General features: G+C 52.6%; 1 protein-coding gene across 1 annotated transcript; it reads left to right on the top strand.

Annotated features, from left to right (window-relative positions):
• Nucleotides 1–1,117: 1,117 nt before the first annotated feature.
• LOC119253185 (patr class I histocompatibility antigen, A-2 alpha chain-like) lies at nt 1,118–4,859 on the top strand. The gene is made up of 7 exons (XM_037520806.2): nt 1,118–1,227; nt 1,533–1,802; nt 2,015–2,285; nt 2,808–3,088; nt 3,208–3,327; nt 3,603–3,635; nt 3,765–4,859. The coding sequence occupies exons 1-7, from the start codon at nt 1,164–1,166 to the stop codon at nt 3,806–3,808; spliced, it is 1,083 nt and encodes a 360-aa protein (XP_037376703.2). The 5' UTR covers nt 1,118–1,163; the 3' UTR covers nt 3,809–4,859.
• The last annotated feature ends 19,164 nt before the right edge of the window (nt 4,860–24,023 follow it).

Raw genomic sequence — 24,023 nt, 5'->3', positions numbered from 1 at the left:
TCTCAGGTCATGAGCCACATTTCAAGTGTTCAATAGTTAGAGGCACCATATTGGTCAGTACATATATAGAACATTTTTTTCTTCCAGAACATTCTGTTTGACAGCACAGCTCTTCATGCTTTGGGAGCATCAAGTCAGATGCATTAAACACATGTAAAGTCAAGGGGCCAATATTATCTCTCTTAAAGAGGAGGTGAGGTCCCTGGATGGAAATACATACTAAGCAGGTGAAAAACAAAATCAAAGAAGATTATCAGTGGGTCTGGTGCCTCGGACTCATAAACTGTCCCAGTTCCAAAGGGAAGCACCTGTCTCTCCAACTCCCTTCTCAGACTGAAGACTCTCTCTCATCATCTCTGAAATGAGTTCTCTTCCAGGGAGTACAGGGGCAAAACTCTAAGAAAAACTTTGGAAATAGGAAATCCAAACCAGAGATGGATGCTGGCAGAGGACACTTGGGAGACTCTCCCTGGTTCACTGAGAAAAGCATTTCCAGAGTCGGTCTGTGGAATCCTTGAGGTCACCGAGAACCTTTTCCGGGATCCGGGAGGTCAAAACTATTTTTATAACATCACTTAGACACCATTTGCCTTTCGCTATTTTGGCATTTGCTAAGGTAAAACTTAGTTATTTTCTTAAAAATGCTTTGTTAGCATACATTGGTTATTAACATTCTAAAGTAAAGAAGTAATTCCATCTTAAAGCGCCTTTATTCTAGTAAAGTAAATGTTTAACGGTATAGCCCACATAAAAATTATACATGGGATCCTTAATAATTTGTGAGACTGTAGAGACATCCTGAAAGAAAAAGGTTTGAGAATCGCTGACCCGGTTCCTGGGCCTGGACTCGGGAGACGGTGTGACTCGGGAGAAGGTGCAGGAGAGGAGGGTCTCGGGGTGTGGCTCTCAAAGTCTCAGTCCCCAGGGCGCTGTCTGGGGCTGGAAGGTGACTGTAGGGGCTTCCTCACCTCCCCAGTTTCACTTCTCACAGCTCTTGTCGGGTCCTCCTTCCTGGATACTGGTGACTCACCCCGGGGCTCACTCCCCATTGCCTGGAGGTCTCCAGAGCAGCCAATCAGCAGCCCCGCGGCTCCCGTTCCAAAGCCCTCGCCCGCCCGCCGGGACTCCGTCTCCCCAGCCCGGGTGGGGGCGCGTCCTGGGGGATGGGGGGCGCCGCCCTCCTGCTCCTGCTCGCGGTGGCCAGTGCCCCGAGGGAGACCCGGGCGGGTGAGTGCGGGTCGGGAGGGGACAGGGCACTCCCAGAGGCGGGTGCGAGGGCGTGGGCGGGGGTGGGAAAGGCGCGACCTCGCCGCAGCCCTAGTTGTCCCCCCACCTCGGCCCCGCCCCGTCCTGGCCCCTTTCCGTCCCCCGAGACCCAGCCTCCTCTGGCCCCCGAGTCCCGGCCATTTTCGTCCCGCAGCCGCTTTTCGGTCTCACTCGTCTTTCACCCACTTTCTGTCTCGTGGGCGCCCCCTGGGACTCGAGCCCCCGAAGGGGAGAAGAATATCCCGGGTCTCCCCTCCCGCCCCCAGGCCCCCACTCCATGAGGCTTTTCTACACCGCGATGACCCGGCCTGGTCCCGGTCAGCCCCGCTTCATCGCCGTGGGGTACGTGGACGACACGCAGTTCGGGCAGTTTGACAGCGACTCCCCGGGCCAGAGTGTGGAGACGCGGGCGCCATGGATGGAGCAGGTCGGGCAGGAGGAGCAGGACGAGGAGACACAGCACCAAAGGGACAACACACTGAGGTTCCAAGCGCAACTGGACACCCTGCGCGGCCTCTACAACCAGAGTGAGACCGGTGAGCTGGTGCGGGTCCGGGCCAGGTCAGCACCCCCATCCCCACGGACGGGGGAGGGGGGGCTTCGCTTAGGGTCTCCCCCTCCAGGCTTCTCCACAACCTGCCCGGGTCCCTGGGAACAGTCAGCGGGACTTTCACCTGGTTTCATTCGGTTTAGTTTATTCAGGGTGGGTGCAGGCAGGGTGATCTCAGGGTGACGCGGGCGGGGACAGGCTCTCACACCTTCCAGAGGATGTCTGGCTGTGACATAGGGCCCGACGGGCTCCTCCTCCGCGGATACAGCCAGTTCGCCTACGACGGTGCCAATTACATCGCCCTGAACGAGGACCTGCGCTCCTGGACCGCAGCGGACACGGCTGCTCAGATCACCTGGCGAGAGTGGGAGGCCCAGGGTGTGGCAGCGCACTTCAGGAACTATGTGGGGGTCAGGTGCGTGGAGTGGCTGTGCAGATTCCTGGAGTACGGGAAGGAGACTCTGCAGCGCACGGGAAATGAGTCCTCTCTCTAGTCCCGAGAGGGGGACTCCCCTGGGTTTCATGTTCTGCACTAGAGAGACCCCCAGAGACTCCGGCTTCTCCTGAAGGACAGTGAAGGGATCCCGTCTCTCCTGAGAAAGACAGACAGTCCCTGACCTCACGCGTCACCGGGTCCTTTTGACCAGGGGCCTGTTTGAGAACCACGAGTTTCTCTCTCAGTCTTGTTTCTGGTCTGAGAATATTTTCAGTTATGTGATTCCTGCTTTTCTGTGTCATTCACCTTCCACCCAGGTCAGGAATAAAAAGTCTGTGTTCCCCTCCCTCTGCTTCATCCTACCCTGGGTTTTCATCCTCATTCTAGGACTTTCTAAGGAATAGGAGAATCTCACAGATTCCCCAGATTAACCTGTTTTTTACATTTTATGCTTTTTCCTGCCACACTAGTTGTCTTGTCCATTCTGAGGATGGTCTCATGAGGATTCTTCAGTGTCCATGGAGGAAACATAAAGTGAGTTTTCTGATTTACCACCTCAGATCCCCCAAAGACACGCATGACCCACCACCCCACCTCTGAGGGTGAGGTCACCCTGAAGTGCTGGGCCCTGGGCTTCTACCCTGCGGACATCACCCTGACCTGGCAGCGAGATGGGGAGGACCTGACCCAGGAGATGGAGCTGGTGGACACCAGGCCTGGGGGAGATGGAACCTTCCAGAAGTGGGCGGCTATGGTGGTGCCTTCTGGGGAGGAGCAGCGATACACGTGCCATGTGCAGCTTGTGGGACTGCTGGAGCCCCAAGTCCTGAGATGGGGTAAGGAGGAGGATGTGGGCACTGAGGCTGTTCTCAGGGCCATCAGGAGCCCTTCTGGAGCCCTTCAGAGGGTCAGGATAAGGTCTGGGGCTCAGGGTATGATCTTCCTTCCCTTCCAGTGCCCCCTCCTCAGTCCTCCATCCCCACCGCGGGCATCATTGCTGGCCTGGTTCTTCTTCGAGCTGTGCTCCCTGGAGCTGTGGTGGCTGCAGCTGTGATGTGGAGGAAGAAACTCTCAGGTAGGGAAGGGAGTGGGGGATCTTGTCCACTGGGGGCTTCCATGTCCCAGGCAGAACTTGCCCTACCTGTTTTTTGGGAAGTGCCATCCACACACGTGTGTTGCCCAGAGAGCATTTGGTCCAGTCCCCCCTCGCCTCCTTTCTTCTTTTTCACCAGTACTGACCTGGGTCTTTAGTCCCAGTTCTGGAAACTTCCCTGTGGTGCAGGATTAGAAGATTCCTTTCGGCTTCTGACCTGACTGCTCTCTGGTCTCACATGATTTTTCTACCCACAGGGAGACAAGGAGGAAGCTACACTCAGGCTCCAGGTAAGTGTAGATCAATGGTTTGACCCTGAGCCCCTGGGGACAGTGTAAATGGACTCCATGGGGGAGTCACCCTCATCAGTCCCTCCTGTGGTGTCATCTCTTACCAGGTTCTGTTTTGTTCTCAACCAGGCAACAACAGTGCCCAGGGCTCTGATGTGTCTCTCAGCCCCTAAAGCATCTTTTAAAATGAATGTGATGAGGGCCCTCCACGGTGGCACAGTGGGTTGAACGCAGTGTTGTGAAGCTGTCCCCAGCCTCCACAGTGCAGGTTCAATTCCCGGCCAGCCAGGAAGACTCCCACATGGCGGGGCAGACATCTCCTCTCTCGCCCGCTGCTCCCCTCAGCAGTGCTTTCAGTCCGTCTGTCTGTTCTGCTCCCCACTCTGGTGAATCCTGATTCACCAGATCTGGTGAATCAGGTCTCTGGTGAACCTTCTCACTCTCCCGCGACTTGGGCCTGTACCCCAGCTCTTATATAAATAAAAAAAAATTAAAAAAATGAATGTAATGAGGCTTCTTTTGTTCACACCCTGGACAGCACCTGGTATTGTGCAGAGTTTGCATTTTCAGTCTCTCCTAGGTGTGATGGTGTCACTGTTCTTAACTGTGGTAGTGAGCATTTGTTCATATTTTCACTTTTCTATGAATACAGTTGCTGTTTGTATAGAAGTTTTGTACATTTTTACAGATAAAGTGCTGTTCATTTATTACACTATTTTTGTCCTTATTAAAATTGGGTTATTTCTTTCTGATCATTGAGTTTTCGGCATTTTTTGTAGATACAGTCCTTTGTCAGATTCGTGATTTGCAAATGTTTCCCCCCAACTCTGTGACCTGAACTCCTTTACTGATGGGAAAACAAACAGTATTGCCCAGACAGGAGCATGGAGATACATATATTTGGAAGAGAAAAGATAAATTGCTAGGTTTTGAGCAGATACTGACTAACTGGGGTGTTGAGGGTGGAGAAGAATGACTTATGTGTGTCCTTGAGTGTTATTTAAATGTCCTTGTATGAGCATGAAATATGCTTTCTAAAGTAAATTACACTTCATTCCTCAACTTGTAAAACTATTCACACATCATGACCAAACTAGGTGTTAAGACCAGACTGACATGTGCGTTACAAGTAATAGACCTGCTCGTCATAGTTGCAAAGTCATGGTTTCCCTTTGGGTTTACTCTGGTGTTGTCCGTTCTTGGGGTGTTGGACACATGTGTAATGACCTGTGTCCATCATGAGAATATCATACAGAGTATTTTCACTGCCCATAGTGTCTTCTGTGCTCCAAGGAAGCAAAAGCAAAAAGAAACCAATGGAATCACATAGACTAAAAAGCTTCTACATAGTGAAGGAAACTATCGTTAAAATGAAAAGACAGTATCAAATTGGAGAAACTATTTGTACATCATCAATCCAACATGGATATAATATCCAAGATCTACAAAGAACTCCAAAACAAGAAAACACCTCAAAACAGAGGAGAGGAGCTAAATAGGTACTTTTCTAAAAAAGATACACATGTGGCCAATAGATATATGGATACAAGTTTATCATCATGTGCTGTCAGAAAAATGCCAATTCAAAACACAATAAAGGCCTCCCCTGGTGGCGCAGCGGTTGAGCACTGGGCTGCGAAGCTGCCAGCAGCCTCTGCAAGCCAGTTTGATCCCCGGCCGCAGTCGAGGGTCCCACATGGTGCAACAGACCTCACCTGCCTTTCTTGCTGCTCCCCTCAGCAGTGTATTTCTTCGACAGCCTGCCTGTTCTGTTCCCTGCTCTGGCTTTGGTGAATTCTCTCACCTGCCTGTGCTTCTGACTGTACCCAGTGCTTGTATAAATAAATAAATAATTATTGGGCCTCCCAGGTGGCGCAGCGGTTGAGCGCCGGGTTGCGAAGCTGCCCGCAGCCTCTGCAGTGCCGGTTCGATCCCCGGCTGCTCCCTGACCACCAGAGGAGGGTCCCACATGGCGCGCAGACCTCTCCTGCCGCCCACTGCTCCCCTCAGCAGTGTACTTCGGTCCTTCTGCCTGCTCTGCCCCCCGCTCTGGCTCTGGTGGATTCTCTCACCCTCCCGCGCTTCTGACTGTACCCAGTGCTTGTATGTATGTATGTATAAATCAATCAATAAATAAATCCTTAAAAAAATAAATAATTCTTTAAAAAATAAATAAAACCACAGTGAGTTCCCACCTCACATCTGTGAGAATGACCCATTGAAAGGTGTGGAGGAAAAGGAATTCTGGCACATGGTGGGTGGGAATGATGTCTTGTCCTGTCAGTGGGCAGAATGAGGGGTTCCCTGGACCCTCAAAACTGCACACTCTACATGGGATCTGCCATCAGCTGCATAAAGACAAAACATACACTAAAGCGTAAGACCTTCAATAGAAAAGAACTTTAATACAATTACTATAAAACAGAGAATCAGTGTGCAATAGAGAGAAGAAGAGAAAGAATATAGTTAGAATAGTTCCCAAGTGAAGCACCCACAGTTACCCACCCCTCATGGGTAAATGCCCAGCCAAACAGGCTGGGCCCAAAGCAGGCCCACTGGGGCCCGAACGCCTGCCACAAGGCTAAGGCACCTACTGGTAGAGACCCATGGGAAAGGGGCAGGAGGGGCCAGGCAAGTCTGGAAGGAAAAGAACAAAATCAAAATCCACAACAAGATAACAGCGGTCATTGTCAGCATCCCCATGAGTCTCTCACCCATGTTTTTAATCTCTTTCACATGACTCTTTCCATGTCCCCAACTCCGTGGCACAAGTCCAAGTGAGAAGCAAGGTGTGGTTTCTTCTTCACATGTCTCTCTGCTCCATGCACCTCCTCCAGCCTCCTTTCCCCATCTTGCTCCACGTCTTCCTCCTCTTCCTTAGCTTTTCATCCCTGCTTAGCTCCTCCTTTCCTTAGGCAGGGCGGTAACTTGGTACCTCTGTTTTCTATGGATAGCACATTGGTCCTGCCCCTATGGGAAAAAAAAATGAAGGTTCCTCAAAATAGACCTGTCCCATGGTCAAGCATCCCATTCCATGGTATTTATCCAAAGAAGGTAAAAACACTAATTCCGAGGAATGTGCGCCTCCTACGGTCACTGCAGCGCTGTCTACCATAACCAAGCGATGGAGACAAACTAAGTGCCCAACGGCAGATGAGGGGATAAAGAACACAAGCTATACACACTATGGAATACTACTCAGCTGTGAAAAAGATGAAATAATTGAATTTGCAACAACATGGATAGATGTGGATGGGATTATACTAAGTGAAATAAATTTGAAGGAAAAAGTTATATACAGATGATTTCATTCATATTTGGAATATAAAGAAACAAAGTTGGGACAGATGAAACTCAACCAAAACATATTCTATATATATATGACTGCAGAATTGAAGCTATGGCTGGGGGTAAGAGTAGGAAACAAAGTAGGGAGAGGGCCCAACGGACTATAGTGAAGACTGTGGGTGCCCTTAGGGTGGGTGTGATTTGGTAACAAACATCTGAAGAGATATGACCCTTGCCTCCGAACACATGCAGTGTGTAAACCAATGCTAACCTCAATTGAATAATACAATGAGGGGGAAAAGAAACGAAAAAAGCAAATTGTGTCCTCCATCAATCACTGACCTCAGGACTTTGCCTTCGTCTCCTCACTGTCATGCAGGGTGAGGGGCTGGTTTCCCACAAGGTCAGAGGCAGGAGGTGCAGGGACTCCTGGGGCTGCTCAGACACCGCTGAGTAGAGACACTGCAGAGAGGGCGGCTCTGAGGGGACCAGAGACAGAGGGCCAGAGTAACCCCAGTGCTGAGTGAGGGTCTGGTTCCCAAGGAGAGGGGAATGTGTGTGTGTGTGTGTGTGTGTGTGTAACAAGAATGACAGGGTACACAATATAAAATGATGGGAAGTCAATTAACATCAAGCACCAGAATAAAGTAATTCAAATCTCACACAGTGTAAAGAGTGTCAGAACAACACCCCAATAAATACAATTCCATGGAGAAGGAGCTTCTTCTGAGTGGGACTGAAAAAGCACTGGACCTGCAGAAGAGGAGGAGGTTTAGAAATACCTCATGGTTGGCTTGAGGTGTAAGAAACTGGGTGGGACCCCTCCTCCTGTCCTGGCCCCTGCTAGGATGTGGTGGCATCTTCACCCCTGACAGCTCACTCATTACCTGAGTGTTAACATTATCAATGGTCCACTGCATTCCCAAGATGTCCTCCTGAAAGCATCCCCATTGCATAGTCCCAGCCTCTCCGCCTCAATCCCCACCCCCACTGCAATTCTCCAGGGTCTCACCTATAGGGGAGGAAATACACTTCAGAGCACTGGGACTGTGGCTGCCCAGGGGAGAACACAACAAAACTTGGTGAGAGATGAGACCACAGGAGAAACTGATGAGAGTGACTCCCTCATGGGCTCCATCTACACCATTCCCTGGGCTCAGGGATCAAAGCCTTGACCACACTTACTTGCAGCCTGAGTGTAGCTTCCTCCTTGTCCTCCTGTGGGAAGAAGCGTCAGGCGAGACCAGGGAGTAGTCAGGTCAGAAGCCTAACTAAAGGAATCTTCTAATCCTGCACCACAGGGAAGTTTCCAGAACTGTGAGTAAAGTCCCAGGTCAGGACTGGGAAAAATGAGGAAAGGAGATGAAGGGGGACTGGACCAAATGCCCTCTGGGCAACACCCGTGTGTGTGGATGATAATTCCCATTAACCAGGCAGGGCAAGTTCTCCCTGGCACATGAAAGCCCCCAGTGGACAAGATCCCCCACTCCCTTCCCTACCTGAGCACTTCTTCTACCCCCTCACATATGAACCACCTTGTGTGCAATGAGCACACCAACAAAGAAAACAGAGCCGGAATTGAGGACCACAGCAAGGATGGAGAACTGAGGAGGTGGCACTGGAAGGGAAGGGAAGGTCAGACCCTGAGCCTGAGGCCTCGGTCTGACTCTCTGAAGGTCTCCAGAAGGGCTTCTGATGGCCCCGAGTCAGCCTTTGTGCCCACATTTCCCTTCATACACCATCTCAGGACTAGGGGTGCTATCAGGCCTTCATGCTGCACATGACATGTGTATCTCTGCTCCTCTCCAGAAGGCACCTCCACAGCTGCCCACTTCTGGTAGTTTCCATTCCCCCCTACTCCCAGCCTGGTGTTCAAAGCTCCATTTCTTGGGGCCATGTCCTCCCAAACTCGCTGCCAGGTCAGGGTGATGTCCACAGGGTAGAAGCCCAAGGCCCAGCACCTCAGGGTGACCTCATGCTCAGAGAGATGGGGTGATGGGTCACGTATGGCATTGGGGGGCCTGAGTAGGAAGAAATGGAAATTTAATGCTTTTTGTTCCCTCCATGGACACTGAAGCAGCCTCATGTGACCATCCTGCAATGGACAGAACAGTATGCTTGGAGGGAGGGGCACAAACCCAGAAACCAGCCTGCTCTGGGAGTCTGGGATAGCAGGTGGGAGCCCAGGGAGGGATGCAGGTCTCTATAAGCATTTTGTTGCTGACTTGGGTGGAGGGCGATGACACAGACAGGCAGGAGTGAGATCTCCAAAAATGCTCTCTGACCAAAAAACAAGATCTCGAGAGAGAAACTCATTGTTCCTACAATGGCTGCTGGTCAAAAAGATCCAGCGAAGGGTGACTTCAGGGATGGTCTCCCCTCTTTCTCAGGAGAATTTCTATTCTTAAACTGTCCTTCAGAAAAAGTAGAACCCCCTGGACCAGTCTCCATGCCAGAGCTGGAAAACGTGGCCGACAGCTCCCTCTCTGGCCAGAAGGGGGCGCTTCCTCACCATGATTCCATTTCCCTGCGGGGTGCGCGCCTCAGGGAGATCAAAGGCCGCGCCCTCTCACCTCTGAGCTGCGGCGCCTCCTTCCCCATCCCCAGGAGTCTGGGGGCCCCTCCACGCACCCGCCCCCCGGGCTGCTCCCGTCCTGCTCTGCCCGACCTTCCCCCTCCCCTCGCGCCGGGGAGCTGAGCCGCGGGCCCGCCAGGTCCAGGCGCGCAGGTCCCCGCCCAGGGCGCGTCCCCGCGCCGTCGTGGGGAGCTGGTCGTGCCCGCGGGGGAGGCGCCGTCGGGCCCGCGGCTCAGCCCAGAGTCCTCTGGATCTTGGGAGACCCTGAGCCCGCCCTTCAGTCACCCCGTGGTCTCCTGCCCGCACCCGATCGATCTCTCGCCCTGAATAATCCCAAACTTAAATGAAACCTAAATGGTGAAAGTCCCGCGGGCTCTTCCCTGGTCAAGGGGCCTGGCAGGGGCCACGGCCTCAGGGGTCACGGGGCCCCGAGACTAGGGGTGGGGGGTGGGGGCGGGAGCGGTGACCACACCCCCCACACCCCCAACCCCCTACCCCCACCCCTGGCCAGCACTACTCCCTGGCCTGGCTCTGGCTTGGACACTTTGAGCCTCTGGCCTAGTGTCTGCTGAGCCTGTCTCCTCGCCAGACCCTCCTGTGGTCCTGGTTGAAGTCTATGAAATAAATGTCTACAGCCTCACACAAATATGTTGGAGTAGTGTTTTCACATTACTGTGAATATTCCATTTTGATACTAAATTAAATCTATACAGGTGGTATTTTCTCCAAGGTTATTTGCAAAGTCCTCTCTTGCATAAAACTAACTGCAGTTAGTTTTAATGTGGGATTTTTTTAAAGTAATATATTGTTCCACAAGTTATAAAGCTCTTCAATGTTCATTACACCAGAATCAAATTATTTTAAAAAATTCGTTTTATTTTTCACCACAAATCCAAAAAGTAAAAGTAGTACTGGAAGTTGTCAAGTTAGTGGTAGGACACAATTTTCCATGATTCTAGTTTTTTTCTGAGCACTTATATTTGGTCAAGGTGAAGTTACTGTCAGTTAGCAATTGTCAGTTGATTTTCTCAAAGGAGCACACACTCATTTTCAGGACAATGTCTGCTCATTAACCAGATCAAATAGCCACAGATTTTGTCATTCATTCCTTCATGTGAAGATGGTATTGCCTACAAAAAAGAAAAATAGTCCAATTCATCTCATGTAAATATTTTTCTTGGCACATTATAGCTGGGAACGCAGCAGGAGTGTTGTGTGTGCACTTGCGTGTCCTCGCATCAGGTGCTGTAAAATGTGGATTTGAGGATGACAGAATAATGAAGATAATTTTTAATGCTTCAACCAAGACACTTTGAAAGACACTGCCTTTGAGTTGTGTTTCTGAGGTAAGTAGTTGTGAAGAATAACTGCAGTTAGTAATATAAGCTCCATTTTTAGTAAGTTTTACCTCAGCAGATGTCAAAATAGTGAAAAAGCCAATGGTGTCTTAGTGACGTTTAGAAAATAGTTTTGACCTCGTGGCTCCTGTGACAGGCTCTGGGTGACTTCAAGGATTCCACAACCACACTTTGAGAAATGCTTTTCTCAGTGAACCAGGGAGCATCTCCCAAGTGTTCTCTGCCTTTGCCTCCTCTTCACTTGCCAGCATCCCTCTCCCTGGCTGGCTCCTGCCTCCCCAAGCTGCCTCCCCTGCAGATGCAATGGGGAGCAGAGAGAGGACCCAGGAGACGTGGAGCTTGCTTTGTCATGAGAGATGGACTCTGAGTAAAGGTGACAAAGACACGTGTAAACCCGACCTGAGCCAAAGGCTGGGAGGAAGGAGCGTGTTTATTATGAAAGTAGAGCAGTAGGAGCACTTCTATTATTGTAAATAATATCAAAAGATGTAAAAAATATATTAAAAACAGGGCCTCACTGGTGACATAAGGTTTAAGTCTGAGTGCTATCACTGCTTAGAACTGAGTTTGATCCCTGGCCAGGGAGCAACCCACATGGGGCAGCAGACCACTCCTGTCTCACCCACCACTCCCCTCAGCAGTGGATTTCAGTGGAATTGGCCTATTCTGCTCCCTACTCTGTGTCTGGTGAATCCTCTCACCCTCTGCACCTCTGGCCTATACCCCAGTTCTTCTATGCATAAATAAATAAAAATGAATCTTAAAAACAAACAAAAAATTACATGCAGCATCAAGTACAAGATCCAGCAAACAGCAGAGGCTGGAGACCCAGTGGTGGTGCAGGTGCAACAAGACACAATGTGGGATTCAGTCAGCTGGAGTCAGGCTTTGTCATCAAATGAGTTTGATGTCAAATTAGAGAGGGTCAGCCCACCATCCAGCTGTCAGGCCAGAAAGTCTGGGCTGGTCTGCAGCCCCAGCCAGTAGTCAGGCACCACCTGGGAGACTCAAGGGATAGCTTAAACTAGCCCTTTGTTTAATTTTTCTATATCTATATCTAAGTGACATATTTGTCTTTCTTCTTTGGGCTTATTTCCATTAGCTCCATCCACGTTGCCCCAGATGGCATGAGTTTATGTTTCTTGATGAGTAGTATCCTATTATCTATGTACCATCCCTTCCACAGCTCGGCTACTGTAAATAGTGCTGCAGTGATCAGGGGGGTGCCGGTTTCCTTTGAAGTAGTGTAAGGTCCTCTGTGGGTGTGCTGGCACCTGCCGCCCTAAAGGGAGCCAGAGTCTCTGAGAGCAACTGCTTATTCTGCGCAGGGGGTTCCAGGAGGTTAGAAGTTCTGCAAAGAGAACTTTTTTTTTTTTTAATTTTATTTATACAAGCATTGGGTACAGTCAGAAGCGCGGGATGCTGAGAGAATTCACCAGAGCCAGAGCAGGGAGCAGAACAGGCAGAGGGACCGAAGTACATTGTTGAGGGGAGCAACGAGTGTCAGGAAAGGACTGTCTCACCATGTGGGACCCTCACCTGTGGCCAGGGATCGAACCGGCGCTGCAGAGGCTGCGGGCAGTAGAGGCTGCAAGCAGCTTCGCAGCCCAACACTCAACCACTGTGCCGCCAGGGGAGGCCCCCAAGGTTGTTGTTTCCAGAGCCTGAAGTCTCTTGCAATTGTGCACACGATTGAGAACCACAGTGATGAGTCCCCTTCTGGGCACTATCCTTCCATCGGCTCTAGCCTGTAGGCCCCTATCGTATGGGTACTGTATTGCTCGAGCCCATGGTTTTGGCTTTGGGGCTTTTTGGCAGCCCTCTTGTCTTATAGCCTGTGCAGGTGGGTGCCACTGCGGCCTATCCTGGCATCCCATCCTCATGCCCTGTGAATACCCTTTTCAGTTGGGATCCCAGCCGGTGTCAGAGACACCAAGGTTTAAAAGCTCTTTATGAGTTGCTGGACAACACCAGCAACAAACAGCTCTTTCAGACATGAGGTCCAGAGCCTTTGGTGCTCCTATCAGGTGATGTCAGACACCGACTGGAGGCCCCATCTCTGACAGAGGTCTTCATCCTCTCTTCCTCCCACAGAGGTTGGCTACTGGATGCTGCTTGTCTTCTTTCAGCTTCTGGCCCTCCTTTCTTCAGAGGCCAGGAACAGAGTCTTCCCCTTCTTTCTTTGGAGGTTGGAACAGAGCCCCTCAGCTCCCTCTAACCCTGGCTTATATCACTCTTCAGGGTGTCCCAACATCAAGTCTGGTTGGACTATTTTTCTTTTTTTGTGCAGAAGAACTGGGGTATTGGCCAAAGGTGTAGAGTGAGCAGAACAGGCAGACTGACTGAAACACACTGCTGAGGGGAGCAGCCGGCAAGGCAGGAGAGGTCTGCTGTGCCCTGTGGGTCAGCTCCCGGCCAGGGATCAAACTCAGGCAGCAGTGGTGATGGTGCCGAGACTTAACCTCTAGGCCACCAGGGAGGCCCTGGACCATCTTCATCCTTGGCTGACTGGACCACCTGATTGGTCCTGCCCATAACCCAGGAAGCATGCAGAAAAGGGCAGTTCTGAAGAGCAACTGCTACAACGGACTTGTGGTGGAGCAGCAGAGTGGAGACCACTGCTGCTGTTGGCTCCCGCCACCCAGTCATCTCCCAGATCTGCGCCCACAGATGCGGGGGACAGGCACGGACCCCTCTTCCTGAGGCAGGCACTGTGGGACTTTGCCACCTGCCCAGACCCCTAACCTCACCGAAGCAGAACTGCTTTCTAGTGCTCTCTGAAGTGAAGGATGCTGAGGCTCAGCCCTGTTCAGTGAAGCGCGACCCAGAGCCAAGTCTGGAACCAGGATGTCTCCACGTCTCCTCGTCTCTCCCCTACTGGCTCATGCCTCCAGCAGGGAGGTGACCTGCAGTCCCGAGGAACCCACCACTTCATGTCAGAGCCTAGGGCACAGGTGGTCACGGACCTGGCAGGACTGCAGGGTCCTCAGTGCCCCCAGCCCTGAGTTGGAGCCATCTCTGTCCCGGCCTAAGGACCTCCCTCCCGGAGGCCTCCGAGCCCTTCCCAGCTAGCGCAGGCCTTACCAGCTCCTTCAGCTCTGCCAGCTTCTCCCGTACCTGGCCGAGTTTCATGGCCAGCTCGCTCTTGGTGTGTTGCTCCGTTTGGAGGGAGCCGGTCATCTCCATACTCTGATGGGCCAGGACAGACAGAAGAAACAATGAGACGCCACCCAATACAGCTGGAGACCCAGAGCTCGGTGTCCCCTCCCACATCAGGAAGAGGTCATCCCCAGCCCAGGGCACCCCAGGCACCTTAGCTTCTTGCCAAGCGCTCTCTGGGCTCCGAATCTGATCATCTCCTGCACCCACCCTCTGCCCGGGACTCCCACGTCACCCGCTCTCCACGGGGATGAACACTGCCCACCTCTACACATCAGTCTCAAAAGCCACCCCTCCAGCCTCCAGACCCTTCAGAGCCAACTGCTCCCTCAGTTGCCACATCCCACCTTGCCGCCTAGCAAAGGGTCTGCTGCCAAGGGCCCATGGGAGATGGGTAAGTGTCCAGTTGATTTTTAAAAGACAGTGGGGGAGGATGTCCCAGTCACTCATCTCTGGTGAACCTCACGCACTTGCAGTTCTGCTACAAAACTCACCTTAGTCCTTGCACCTGTAACAAAAGCCCCCTTTCTCCTAAGCCTGCATTTCCCACTCCTAAGCTAAAATGAATTCATCACTTTGGAAAATCAACTGCAGTGTGGACTGTTGGTCTTTGCGGGACATGCCCAGAGGGCAAGCCCCGTGTTTGGGGCGGGGGTTTGAGGCTCTCCTAGTAGGACGGGCCCCTGAGCATTCACCCTGGAGGCTTGGAAGGCCAAATCTCACACCCCTGCTCTGGAAGCTCTTCCCAAATGACCTCTCACCCTTCACGGTGTATTGTATCTTCTCCAAGATGATAAAGATGTGCGGGAAGGAAAACAACGATCAACCAAGCAGGTGAAATAGCAGACGTGGACACACCGAGGGTTAATGAGGGCAACATAAAATCAGCCAGAGGCCAAGTACCTCAACCAGACAAGCCTCGGGCATGCACGCTGGGAGAGGCCAAGCCAGAGAGGGGGTCTCGGCACGGCCTCACCTTCCTCCTGTCCAATGCGGGGAGCGCTACCCCATTGGAGCGGTTAAGGTCGGACACAGCACCTGCAGAATGTCCTGCATCTACAGGAGGTGAAAAGAGAAAAACAAGGGCAAGGGGAGGAAGAGAAAAGCGGCTTAGAGAAGACAAGAAGGTCAGAGAAGGAAAGAGAGAGCAGCTCTGGACGATGGATGCTGGAGACATGGGTGAGGGATCATACCACGGCCTGTGCCTTCTTTCCAAACAGCCACTCACCACCTCGCCCGAGGCAGGAAGCAACATGAACCAAGAGATGATCAAAGCTACCAAATCAGTCTGGAAGACACTGATCTGGCCCAACAACTTCATCTTCCAGTTGAGGAAATTGAGGCCTGAGAAGGACATGACTTTCCCTGGGATCACCCAGCAAGCTGGTGGCAAAGACGGACTCCCACCTCAGAGGTCATCTAATCCCAAGCACCTGGGGCTCATCTTTGCCGCCCTAAAGGGAGAGGGTGTCCTCATTGACTGGCTTCCCCTTGAGGCTGGGGATGAGGGAAATTGCCAGAGCAAGAAGTCCATAGCAACGCCCTGTACTGAAGGCTTGCTGCGCACCAGGCCCCGCACGAAGGGATGAATGCACAATCCTTTCACGGATGCTGCCTAGATTTAAGTAGAGCTGTAGCACCCTGACTCACAGGTGGACAAAGAGCTTAAACAGTGTTGCCCCAAATCAGATCCCCAGCAGAGCTACGGAGAGGCCGCACTCAGACCCAGGGTTCTTACCCACTTCTTCCATGCTCTTCACCTCTCACTCAGCTGCCCCTGGAGCACCCCTCTCCCAGCCTGGCTGAGCAAGACTTACATCTTCAGATGACTTACAACCACCTCCAGTGGTCTCTTGCAGGAGACCCCAAGATGTTTTTCCTTTGGTAGTCTCTCAACTGCAGAGAGGAAAAAGAGAGTTGAGGCTCACGAGAACGGCAAGCCCCTGTACTCACACCCCACTTTACAAGTTAGATTTGCCATCTGACGTCATGCCACCAACATCTCCACCAGGTGCTGTGAGAAGTCCCCCCGTCCCATCCTCCCAATGACAGAAGAAATGGACTGATAACTTGGTTTAAAGAAAAAAATGTTTAGGAATTTTCACTCAGTCTTCAGACTCGAACTTCTGGGATGCCATGACTCAGTAGCTGCCAGCAGGCAGCGCTGCTCAAGCTCCTGCACCAGTGGATGCTGATGGCAGGAGGCAGTGAGGGGACAGCCAGGGGCACAGCCAGGTACATTTCAGAGCAATCTGTTACAATCTCACATATGTCTGCATACATACATTAACACAGAAGGCTTTTTTTTCTCAGGAGACTCAAGCAGAATTGATGCTTCAGTCGCCTGTTTATCCTGTGGCGTGCTGAGCAACCCATGTTGAGACGATTGGGGGAAGATTCCCAACTGGGAAGGTCAGTTTGCTGGAGTCTGATCCACAGAGGATAAACAGATCACTCCAAAGAGCACTGATTGGGGGGCACTCTGGCCCCAGGGTCATAAGGAATGAGAATGTGAGATGGAGAAGTCAGACAAAAATTGGAAAGTCTCCGTGGAGAAGTAGAAACCCCGCGGAAAACCAAACTAAACAATTCTTCCCAGTGTCTCCCAGAGCAGTTGCCAGCGTTTCAAGTTTACTAGGGAAGCATAGGCTTTGTAGGCGCTCAGTGTTTAAAGGTGGGGTACAGTACAGAGCAAGGGAGCCTGAACTCTCTCCCAGGGTTGGGTCCCATGGTCTTGGGTCCCCTTCAAGTTGGTAATCTGCAGCCACAAGAGAAACCTGAAAGGGGGTTAGTCCTGGGGGGCTGGGGCAACAAATCAAGCACCCAGCTCTTGATGTGACATAAGGATGGTTCCCAGGGATTGTGAGGGAACTACCTTCCACCCCTTGCCCCGCCACGCACATTCGCCGCTCCTCTTTGTCCTGGGCCAGCCCATTTATGAGAACCCCTTCTCTAGGTGCTGCTCCCTCATTACTGCTCTCTGGTCTGGCAGAGAGCCAAGGGGTGGCTCAGGCCTGGTTATCAGGGTCTTCTGCAGGGATGCGATAACGTGGGTGGAGAAGGAGTTGGTTAAAGGTGGTAGGAGACATTTCCTGAATGTGAGCCTGTGTGAATTTCAGGAGGCAAGGAGCAAAAAGAAAAAAAAAAAGTAAAGTCATCATTAGTATTGGCCCCAAGAGTGGGAGGAGCCATGACACTACAGGATTTTGAAACCATGTCAGCGGGGAATTGGAGCCCCCAATTTCCCTTTCCATGTCTTTGCGTAGTTTCATGAAGGCTTCCACATTTTGTTCTACAATCTTTGATTCATTGATACAATAACAACATTCTTCCCTGAGGAACAGGCAGGTGCCCCCCTTGTTACCCGTTAACAGGTCCAGAGCCCGCCAGTTTTGGAGCATGGCCTGTGCCAGGGCGGGGGAGCTGTCTTTGTGATGATGCTAAAGACACAGAGGTTTTTTCTAAGGAGGGGTAGATACCTTTAACCGAAATGTTAGAAGTGCAGGAATGAAAGCCGACAAGGGCATCAGTTGGATAGCAGGGTAGCTGTGATTGGAGTCCCATAGGGGGACTGAGAGTTGGGGAGTCTGGCAAGCAGCATCTGTAATCTTGGTCATAGTGGTATTGAGATGAATTGGAGCTGCCGCCAGTAGAGGCCTCTGAAGGGAAGCACAGAGGAAACCAGAAAGGTATTAGATCCAAAAGAGTTATGTAGGAAGAGTATAGCGTTTTGTATTTTACGAATCCAGGTTGAGGGTGTCTCTGTCTTTTCTGATGATGTTAGCTGATTTTGTAGGACTTGCTCTGAATGGAGGATGTCCTGGGAGACTTGGACTGCGGCATTTTGTGTCGGGACATAGTCCCTTGAGATGGGAAAATGTTGCCACTGGGTAGGAATGCCAGCCAGTGTACCCTGTGGCTTGGACTCCCTGTACCCAGCGTAGGTCCCAAGGACCTGAAATAGTATAGTTAACTTGATTCGTATTGAAACCCGTATTATGACAGATGGAGAGAACATTCGGCCTTTGTCTGGAAGGTGCACTGTACATGACGGGCAAGGGCACCCCCCATATTCTTTGTAGGTATTCTTGCAATGATCTAAGGTTTGATGGTAAAAGAAAGAAAACATGGTGTTCATAGTGTTGTTCATTGATGAAAGAGTTAGGGTGAGAGTGATGGGTGCTGTGCATCCGGCCTGTGGGCATCCGCAGTACCCACCAAGTGGGTAGTCTCCGTGGATCCTGAGACAAAGGTCTCCCTAACTTTGAATTTCCACACATAGGACACTGAGCTAGGGGAGATTTTGACAAGAAATGCGCATCCTAGTAGGACCCAGGTTACAACATACATACTGTTTGTCTTCGGGCGCACGTTTGACCCGAGAGAGATGGTGCCAGGAGGGGTCTCCCAGAGGTGTTACCACTATAGGCGTGGTGAGAATGACTGTGTGCGGACCAGTCCATGGAGGCTGCAGTGGCTTTGGCTGAAGCGATTTGAGCAGAACTTGGTCTCCCGGATGCAGTGGTGGGGAAAGTCAGTTGAGGAGGTCGAGATTCGGGCAGGACTGGGTAAGTACTGGTCTGCATGTTCCCAGAGCAGTTGCAGAGCTCTCAGGAGAGTTTAGTCAGGTGACCCTTGATTAGCCCATTGGCGCGCTCCACTTTCCCTGAGGATTGTGGGTGGTGGGGAATGTGAAGCTTCCAGGTGATACCCAGAGCTGCAGAGACCTGCTGAGTAATCTTTGAGATAAAAGCTGGACCATTGTCAGATAGGACAGATGTGGGCAGGCCAACGCATGGGATAATGTGGTTAAGAAGGGCCTCAGTTACCCCCTGAGCCGTTTCTCTAGCTGCGGGGAAGAGCTTGACCCAACCTGTTATTGTATCAACCGTTGTGAGCAGATATTTAACTTTTTTGTGAGTAGGGAGGTGAGTAAAATCAACCTGCCAATCCTGTCCGGGTAAGTGTCCACGCAGCTGGTGAGCTGCAGAAGAAGGAGGTTGGCGAATTCCCCCTTGAGGTGATCCACGAGCACCGGTTTGACGATGGGAACACAGCTGCCAGACTTTTGCATTCAAGGAGGGGTGGAAGAGCGGACTCAGGATTTGGCGTTTATTAGGTTCCTAAGTCGGAGTGATGGAGGGGACAGATAGAGAGAGAATAGGACCAGGATCTGCAGCAGAGTGAGTTGTGGGAGCCCTTGTTGCTGCATCAGCCTTGTTATTCCCTGTGGTCACGTAAGAATTGTCCGTGTGGTGTCCTTCACAGTGGATAATGGCGACTTCAGTTGGAAGCTACAAGGCCGCTAGAAGCTTAAGTGCAAGTTTAACGTTCATGATGGGGGACCCCTGGGTGGAGAGGAACCCCCTTTCCTGCCAAATCGCAGCGGGACTGTGAGCCATAAGGAAGGCATATGTTGAATCCGTATAGATGGTGACTTTCTTATGGTTGCTGAGGGTCAGGGCCCCGGTAAGTGCTCTGAGTTCTGCCTTTCGGGAGGTGGTTCCCCCGGGCGGCTTTCCTGCCTCGATGACCTGATCGAGGGTAACCATGGCCTAGGCAGCCCTCCACTGACCTTGCGCACCTTCGCAAGAGCTGCCGTCTACAGACAGAGTCCAGTAGGCATCTGACAAGGGGAGTCGGCCAAACCCAGTCTGGAGGTTTGCATTTCACCCAGGATTTCAGGGCATGAATGAGCGGCAGAAGGGGGGCCAGAGACAGAAGAGGGGCTGGGTTGAGAGAAGTTGACTGAGTGAGACTCGCCAGAGGGTTTTCGATAAAGAGCACGTGGAAGTCTTGTGAGTGGGCAGGAGTGAGAGTGGAGAGCGGGCCGGGAGACAGGAGGGCCTGAAGGTGGTGCGAGGAATGTGCTTGGACAGGTCTTCCCAGAGTAAGTTTGAGGGGTTCCCGGGTGAGTAGAGCTGCCGCCGCCAGGGCTCTAAGGCAAGGTTGCCAGCCCCTGACGGTGGGATCCATCTGCTTGGAGAGATAAGCGACAGGACACAGGGCTGGGCCCAGAGGCTGGGAAAGGCCACCTGCCGCCATACCCCGACGTGCATCTGTGCACAGGAGGAAAGGCTTTTCTGGGTCAGGAAGGCCAAGGACAGGTGCCCTAAGGAGGATATGTGTGAGTAAAAGGAAGGCCCTGCGGACCTCCCCGGGAGATTGGAGAAGTCCTTCGAGGGAGGCTTTTGCTGTGTCGTACAGTGGCTTGGCTAGGAAAGCAAAATTAGGGATCCAGTGACGGAAGAATCTGACCAAACCTAGGAAGGAAAGCATTTGTTCTGCCGATTCAGGGGAGGGAAGGTCCCGGATGGCCTGTTTGTGGTCCACTGTCAGCTGTTTGGAGGAAGGAGTTAGTGGAAGACCCAGATAGACGGCTGTGGGAACTGAAAGTGGGCTTTGGACGGGGAGACACGGTATCCTTTTGAGCCCAGGAAGGTGAGGAGTTGTGCCATGTGTTGCTGAGATTGTGGCAGAGAAGGTCTGCGGAACAGGATGTCAGCAACATATTAAAGGAGAGTCCAGAAAGGAGTTGGACTTACCTGCTACCTTGACTGTTACCCTGGGCTCCTTGAAGTTTATCGGGGTCGATGAGTCCGGGCCTCTTCAGTCCTCAGCTGCCAAACCGAAGACCACCGGTGGCAAGAATTGCATGAGGCTAGAAGGACTGGACCACCACAGCCAGGCATGGAGAGACAGTCACTTTTCCAGTGACCCTGGACGTTGCAGATGGGGCATGGTCCTGGCAGGTGTTGGGGCATTGTCTGGACCAGTGGCCTTCTCGACCACATTTGAAGCAGGCTCCCAGCGGTGGTCGGTTGGGGGCCATGGGGCCCGTTGTCGTCCTCTGTCAGGCGGCAGGCACTGCGGTGGTTGGAGGAACATGGCCTGGCGGTCTCAAGGCCCTACCAGGGCCTGAGCTTGAAGCCCAGCCTTCTGAAAACTACGGAGTTCCCTCTCTGCCCTGTCCTGTTCCTTCCGGTTTTTAAAAACTGTCAAGGCCATATTCAGCAGATCCTGGATAGGGGTTTGAGGACAGTCCTCAGCCTTCTTAAAAAAAAAAAAAAAAAGGTTTATTTATTCATTTACACTAGAACCGGAGTCCAGGCCAGATACGTGGGAGGGTGAGAGGATTCACTAGAGACAGAGTGGGGAACAGAACAGGCAGACTGACGAAATACACTGCTGAAGGGAGTAGCGGGCGAGGCAGGAGAGGTCTGCTGTGCCATGTGGGACCCTCGCTGGCCGGGCGGCATGGAACCAGCACTGCAGAGGCCTCGGAGAGACTCACAGCGCGGCGCTTTGCCATCTGCGCCATCAGGGGAGGCCTCTCAAACTTCTTAAGCTTCTATTAATGTCAGGAGCTGACTGAGATATAAAATGGGTAGCCAGAACTGTTGAGCCTCCATTTGAGTCAGGGTCAAGCCTGGTATGGCACTGGAGCGCCTCCGTCAGGCGGCTAAGGAAGGCAGCAAGGTTTTCTGAGGCAGACTGGGTGATCTCCCTGAGCTTAGCAAAATTTACACTTTTGTGCACAGCCCCTTGGAGACCAGCTAGGAGACAGGTAATAAAGTGGTCTTGGTGAGTCCTGCCCCAGGGGCCCTGCCTGTGTCAGTCTGGTAGCCCCACCCCAGCTCTGGGCTGGGAACTGCTACAGAGCCTGGGGCCATGGTTGTGTCAGTCACAGGGACCTGATCTGCATGGTCTTGGGCAGACCTAAAAACCTGCTCCCTTTTGTCAGAGGTCAGGGTGGAAGAGAGGATCACATGTAATCATGACAAGTAAGGTCACAGGCTTGGGTAAGATAAGGAAACTCTTTGGTGTAGGTGGTGGGATTGTTAGTGAAAGAGCCAAGAAGCTTTTCAGTCTGGGAGAGACCAGACAGAGAGGAAGGACCATGGACCCTAATTCCTACTTCAGTCCCCGCCACTTCCCTGAGGGGACCCAGAAGAGGACCACCCAGTGCGGGTATGGCGGCTAGGAGGTGAAAAAAAGAGGGGAGGCCGGATTGGGGAGCTGGAGGAGGTGAAGACTGAGAACTAGAGGATCAGAAAACGTTGAAGAGGGTCCAGAGAGGGGGAGAGTGAGAGGAGTCTCAAGACTTGGAGAGTGTGGCAGGTTTTCAGGAGGGAGGGGCTGGAGGGGGCACGGGAGCACAAGAGAAAGCCAGCCTGGCCCGAAGGGATCTCTGACCATTTCCATTGCGGTGACAGAACTCTTTAGGTCTGTAAGGATCGAGAAGTCAAAAGCGCCAAGCTCGGCCCGTGGGAGCCATTGTCCAATTGGTATTGAGGCCACGCAGCGCTGCAGTAAAAGATGAGACGCTTAGGGCACATATCTGGCCTAAGCTCCAAGGGACCGAGGTTTGAGAGAAGGCATCTGCCGCGAGGGTGATAGATAAGCTTCAGTCGGAAGTTGGCTCTCAGAGAGAATTTTATTCCTATATTGGTCACACACACACTTAAGTTCATACAGGCAAGCCAACCCCAGGTTCCCAAAGTACCTCCGACTGAAGACAGCCACTGAGACTTGTCTTACCCGGGCCTTCCACCTAGGTGGATGTTTCTCTGGCTGTGGAAGTCTCTAGGCTCGAGGACCCGCAGTGCAGATGTTCACACAGGGTGTTGAGCTGATAGGCCGCTTGTGCCGCTGTCAGGGAGCAGGCCGTCAGGGAGCCTTCGAAATTCATGCTGGGGGTGCAGCCCCCATCCCCCTATGTGAGATGCTGCTGGGGCAGGGCAGCCACTCTTGGAGCTTTGGAACCGGATCCACCACAGGGCAGAGAGGTCTGACCCCTCCTCCTTATTGTGGCAACTGAGTAGCCTTCAGGAAGGCTCAGGTTGTCTGATGGCTTTGGAAAGCCTGAGGGTCCAAGCCACACCCTCGCCCGCAGCCACCTTGCAACCAGGCAGGCACAGAGCGCCTTGCCCTCCTGGCCTGCTGTTGCTGTCCCGCCAGCACAGGGCCAAGGCAGTCCCTGTGCCCCAGGTGAAGCACCGAAGCCTGCCTGCAGGCCATGGACCTGGCCTGTTGTTCCATAGTGTCACTTCTCCTTTTTCAGCCAGGGGACCACAGTGTCGGCTGACCTGGGCAAGTCGGCTTCTCTGAGTTCTACCCAAGCTGGTCAGTAAAACTCGCCCCACAGACCTGCCTGCCCCCGCACCCCTATACTGATTCTTGCTTTTCTGCTTTTCCACTCCAGGAAGGGCCCAGCCTCACCTACAAGACCTGTGGTCCCCCAGCCTGCTGAGGCTCCCCTCTTAGACTTAATAGCCTGTGGCACTAGCATCTGGCCTCCTGCCCTCCCTGCCTCCCCAGGGTCCATATGGGGAACTACTGTGCTTTCTGCCTACCCAGGGGCCCGGGTGTGCCTCCAGCCATCCTCTCAGCTCTGCCCTCCCGGGCAAACAGTGGTGTTCCGCCTGTCTTTCTCCATCAGAAATGCTGGTGTCACGTGGGGCCCGAGGCCCCCTACTCCTGACACTAAGGGTGACCCTGGCTGGTGGGTTGAAAGACAGGGGAGCAGAGAGGGAGGGAGCCGGAGGGGCGATCACATGTCTGGCACACGGGTGCACTGTCTCGGTGTGTGTGAGAGGCCGGCGAGTGAGCAGGGAGAGGCTCCAGCTCCTGCTCCTGCATCCCCCTTCCCTGTCCCCCCTCTCCTCTCATCCAGAAACCCTGCCCACACCTTCCCTGCTTCGTCTTCCCTCCCACCTCCACCCAGCGCTGCAGCCCAGGCTGCACCGGCCTTCCCCAGCTCTCTCCCCCTTCTCTGCCTCTCCCCGTTTTCTCTCTGCTTCTCTCCAGCTGCCAGCTGATCGGGTCAGGCAAGTCCATCCAACCTGAGAGCCCCAGGGCCCCCTTCGCCTCTAACCAGACCCCTCCTCTTCCTGGGACACCTCTCGTCCCGGGCCTGCTGGGTGACTGTTCTGTGACTTGGCCCCCAGCCCCCAAGCCTCCCCCTTCATCTGTGACTTTAGTCTGTTGTGGTGTGAGCTGACACCC

This window comes from Talpa occidentalis, unplaced genomic scaffold, assembly GCF_014898055.3.
Source record: "Talpa occidentalis isolate TD23 unplaced genomic scaffold, MPIMG_talOcc4v2.1 talOcc4.2, whole genome shotgun sequence".
Lineage (NCBI taxonomy): Eukaryota > Metazoa > Chordata > Mammalia > Eulipotyphla > Talpidae > Talpa > Talpa occidentalis.
This window is presented reverse-complemented; position numbering and strand designations above follow the sequence as displayed.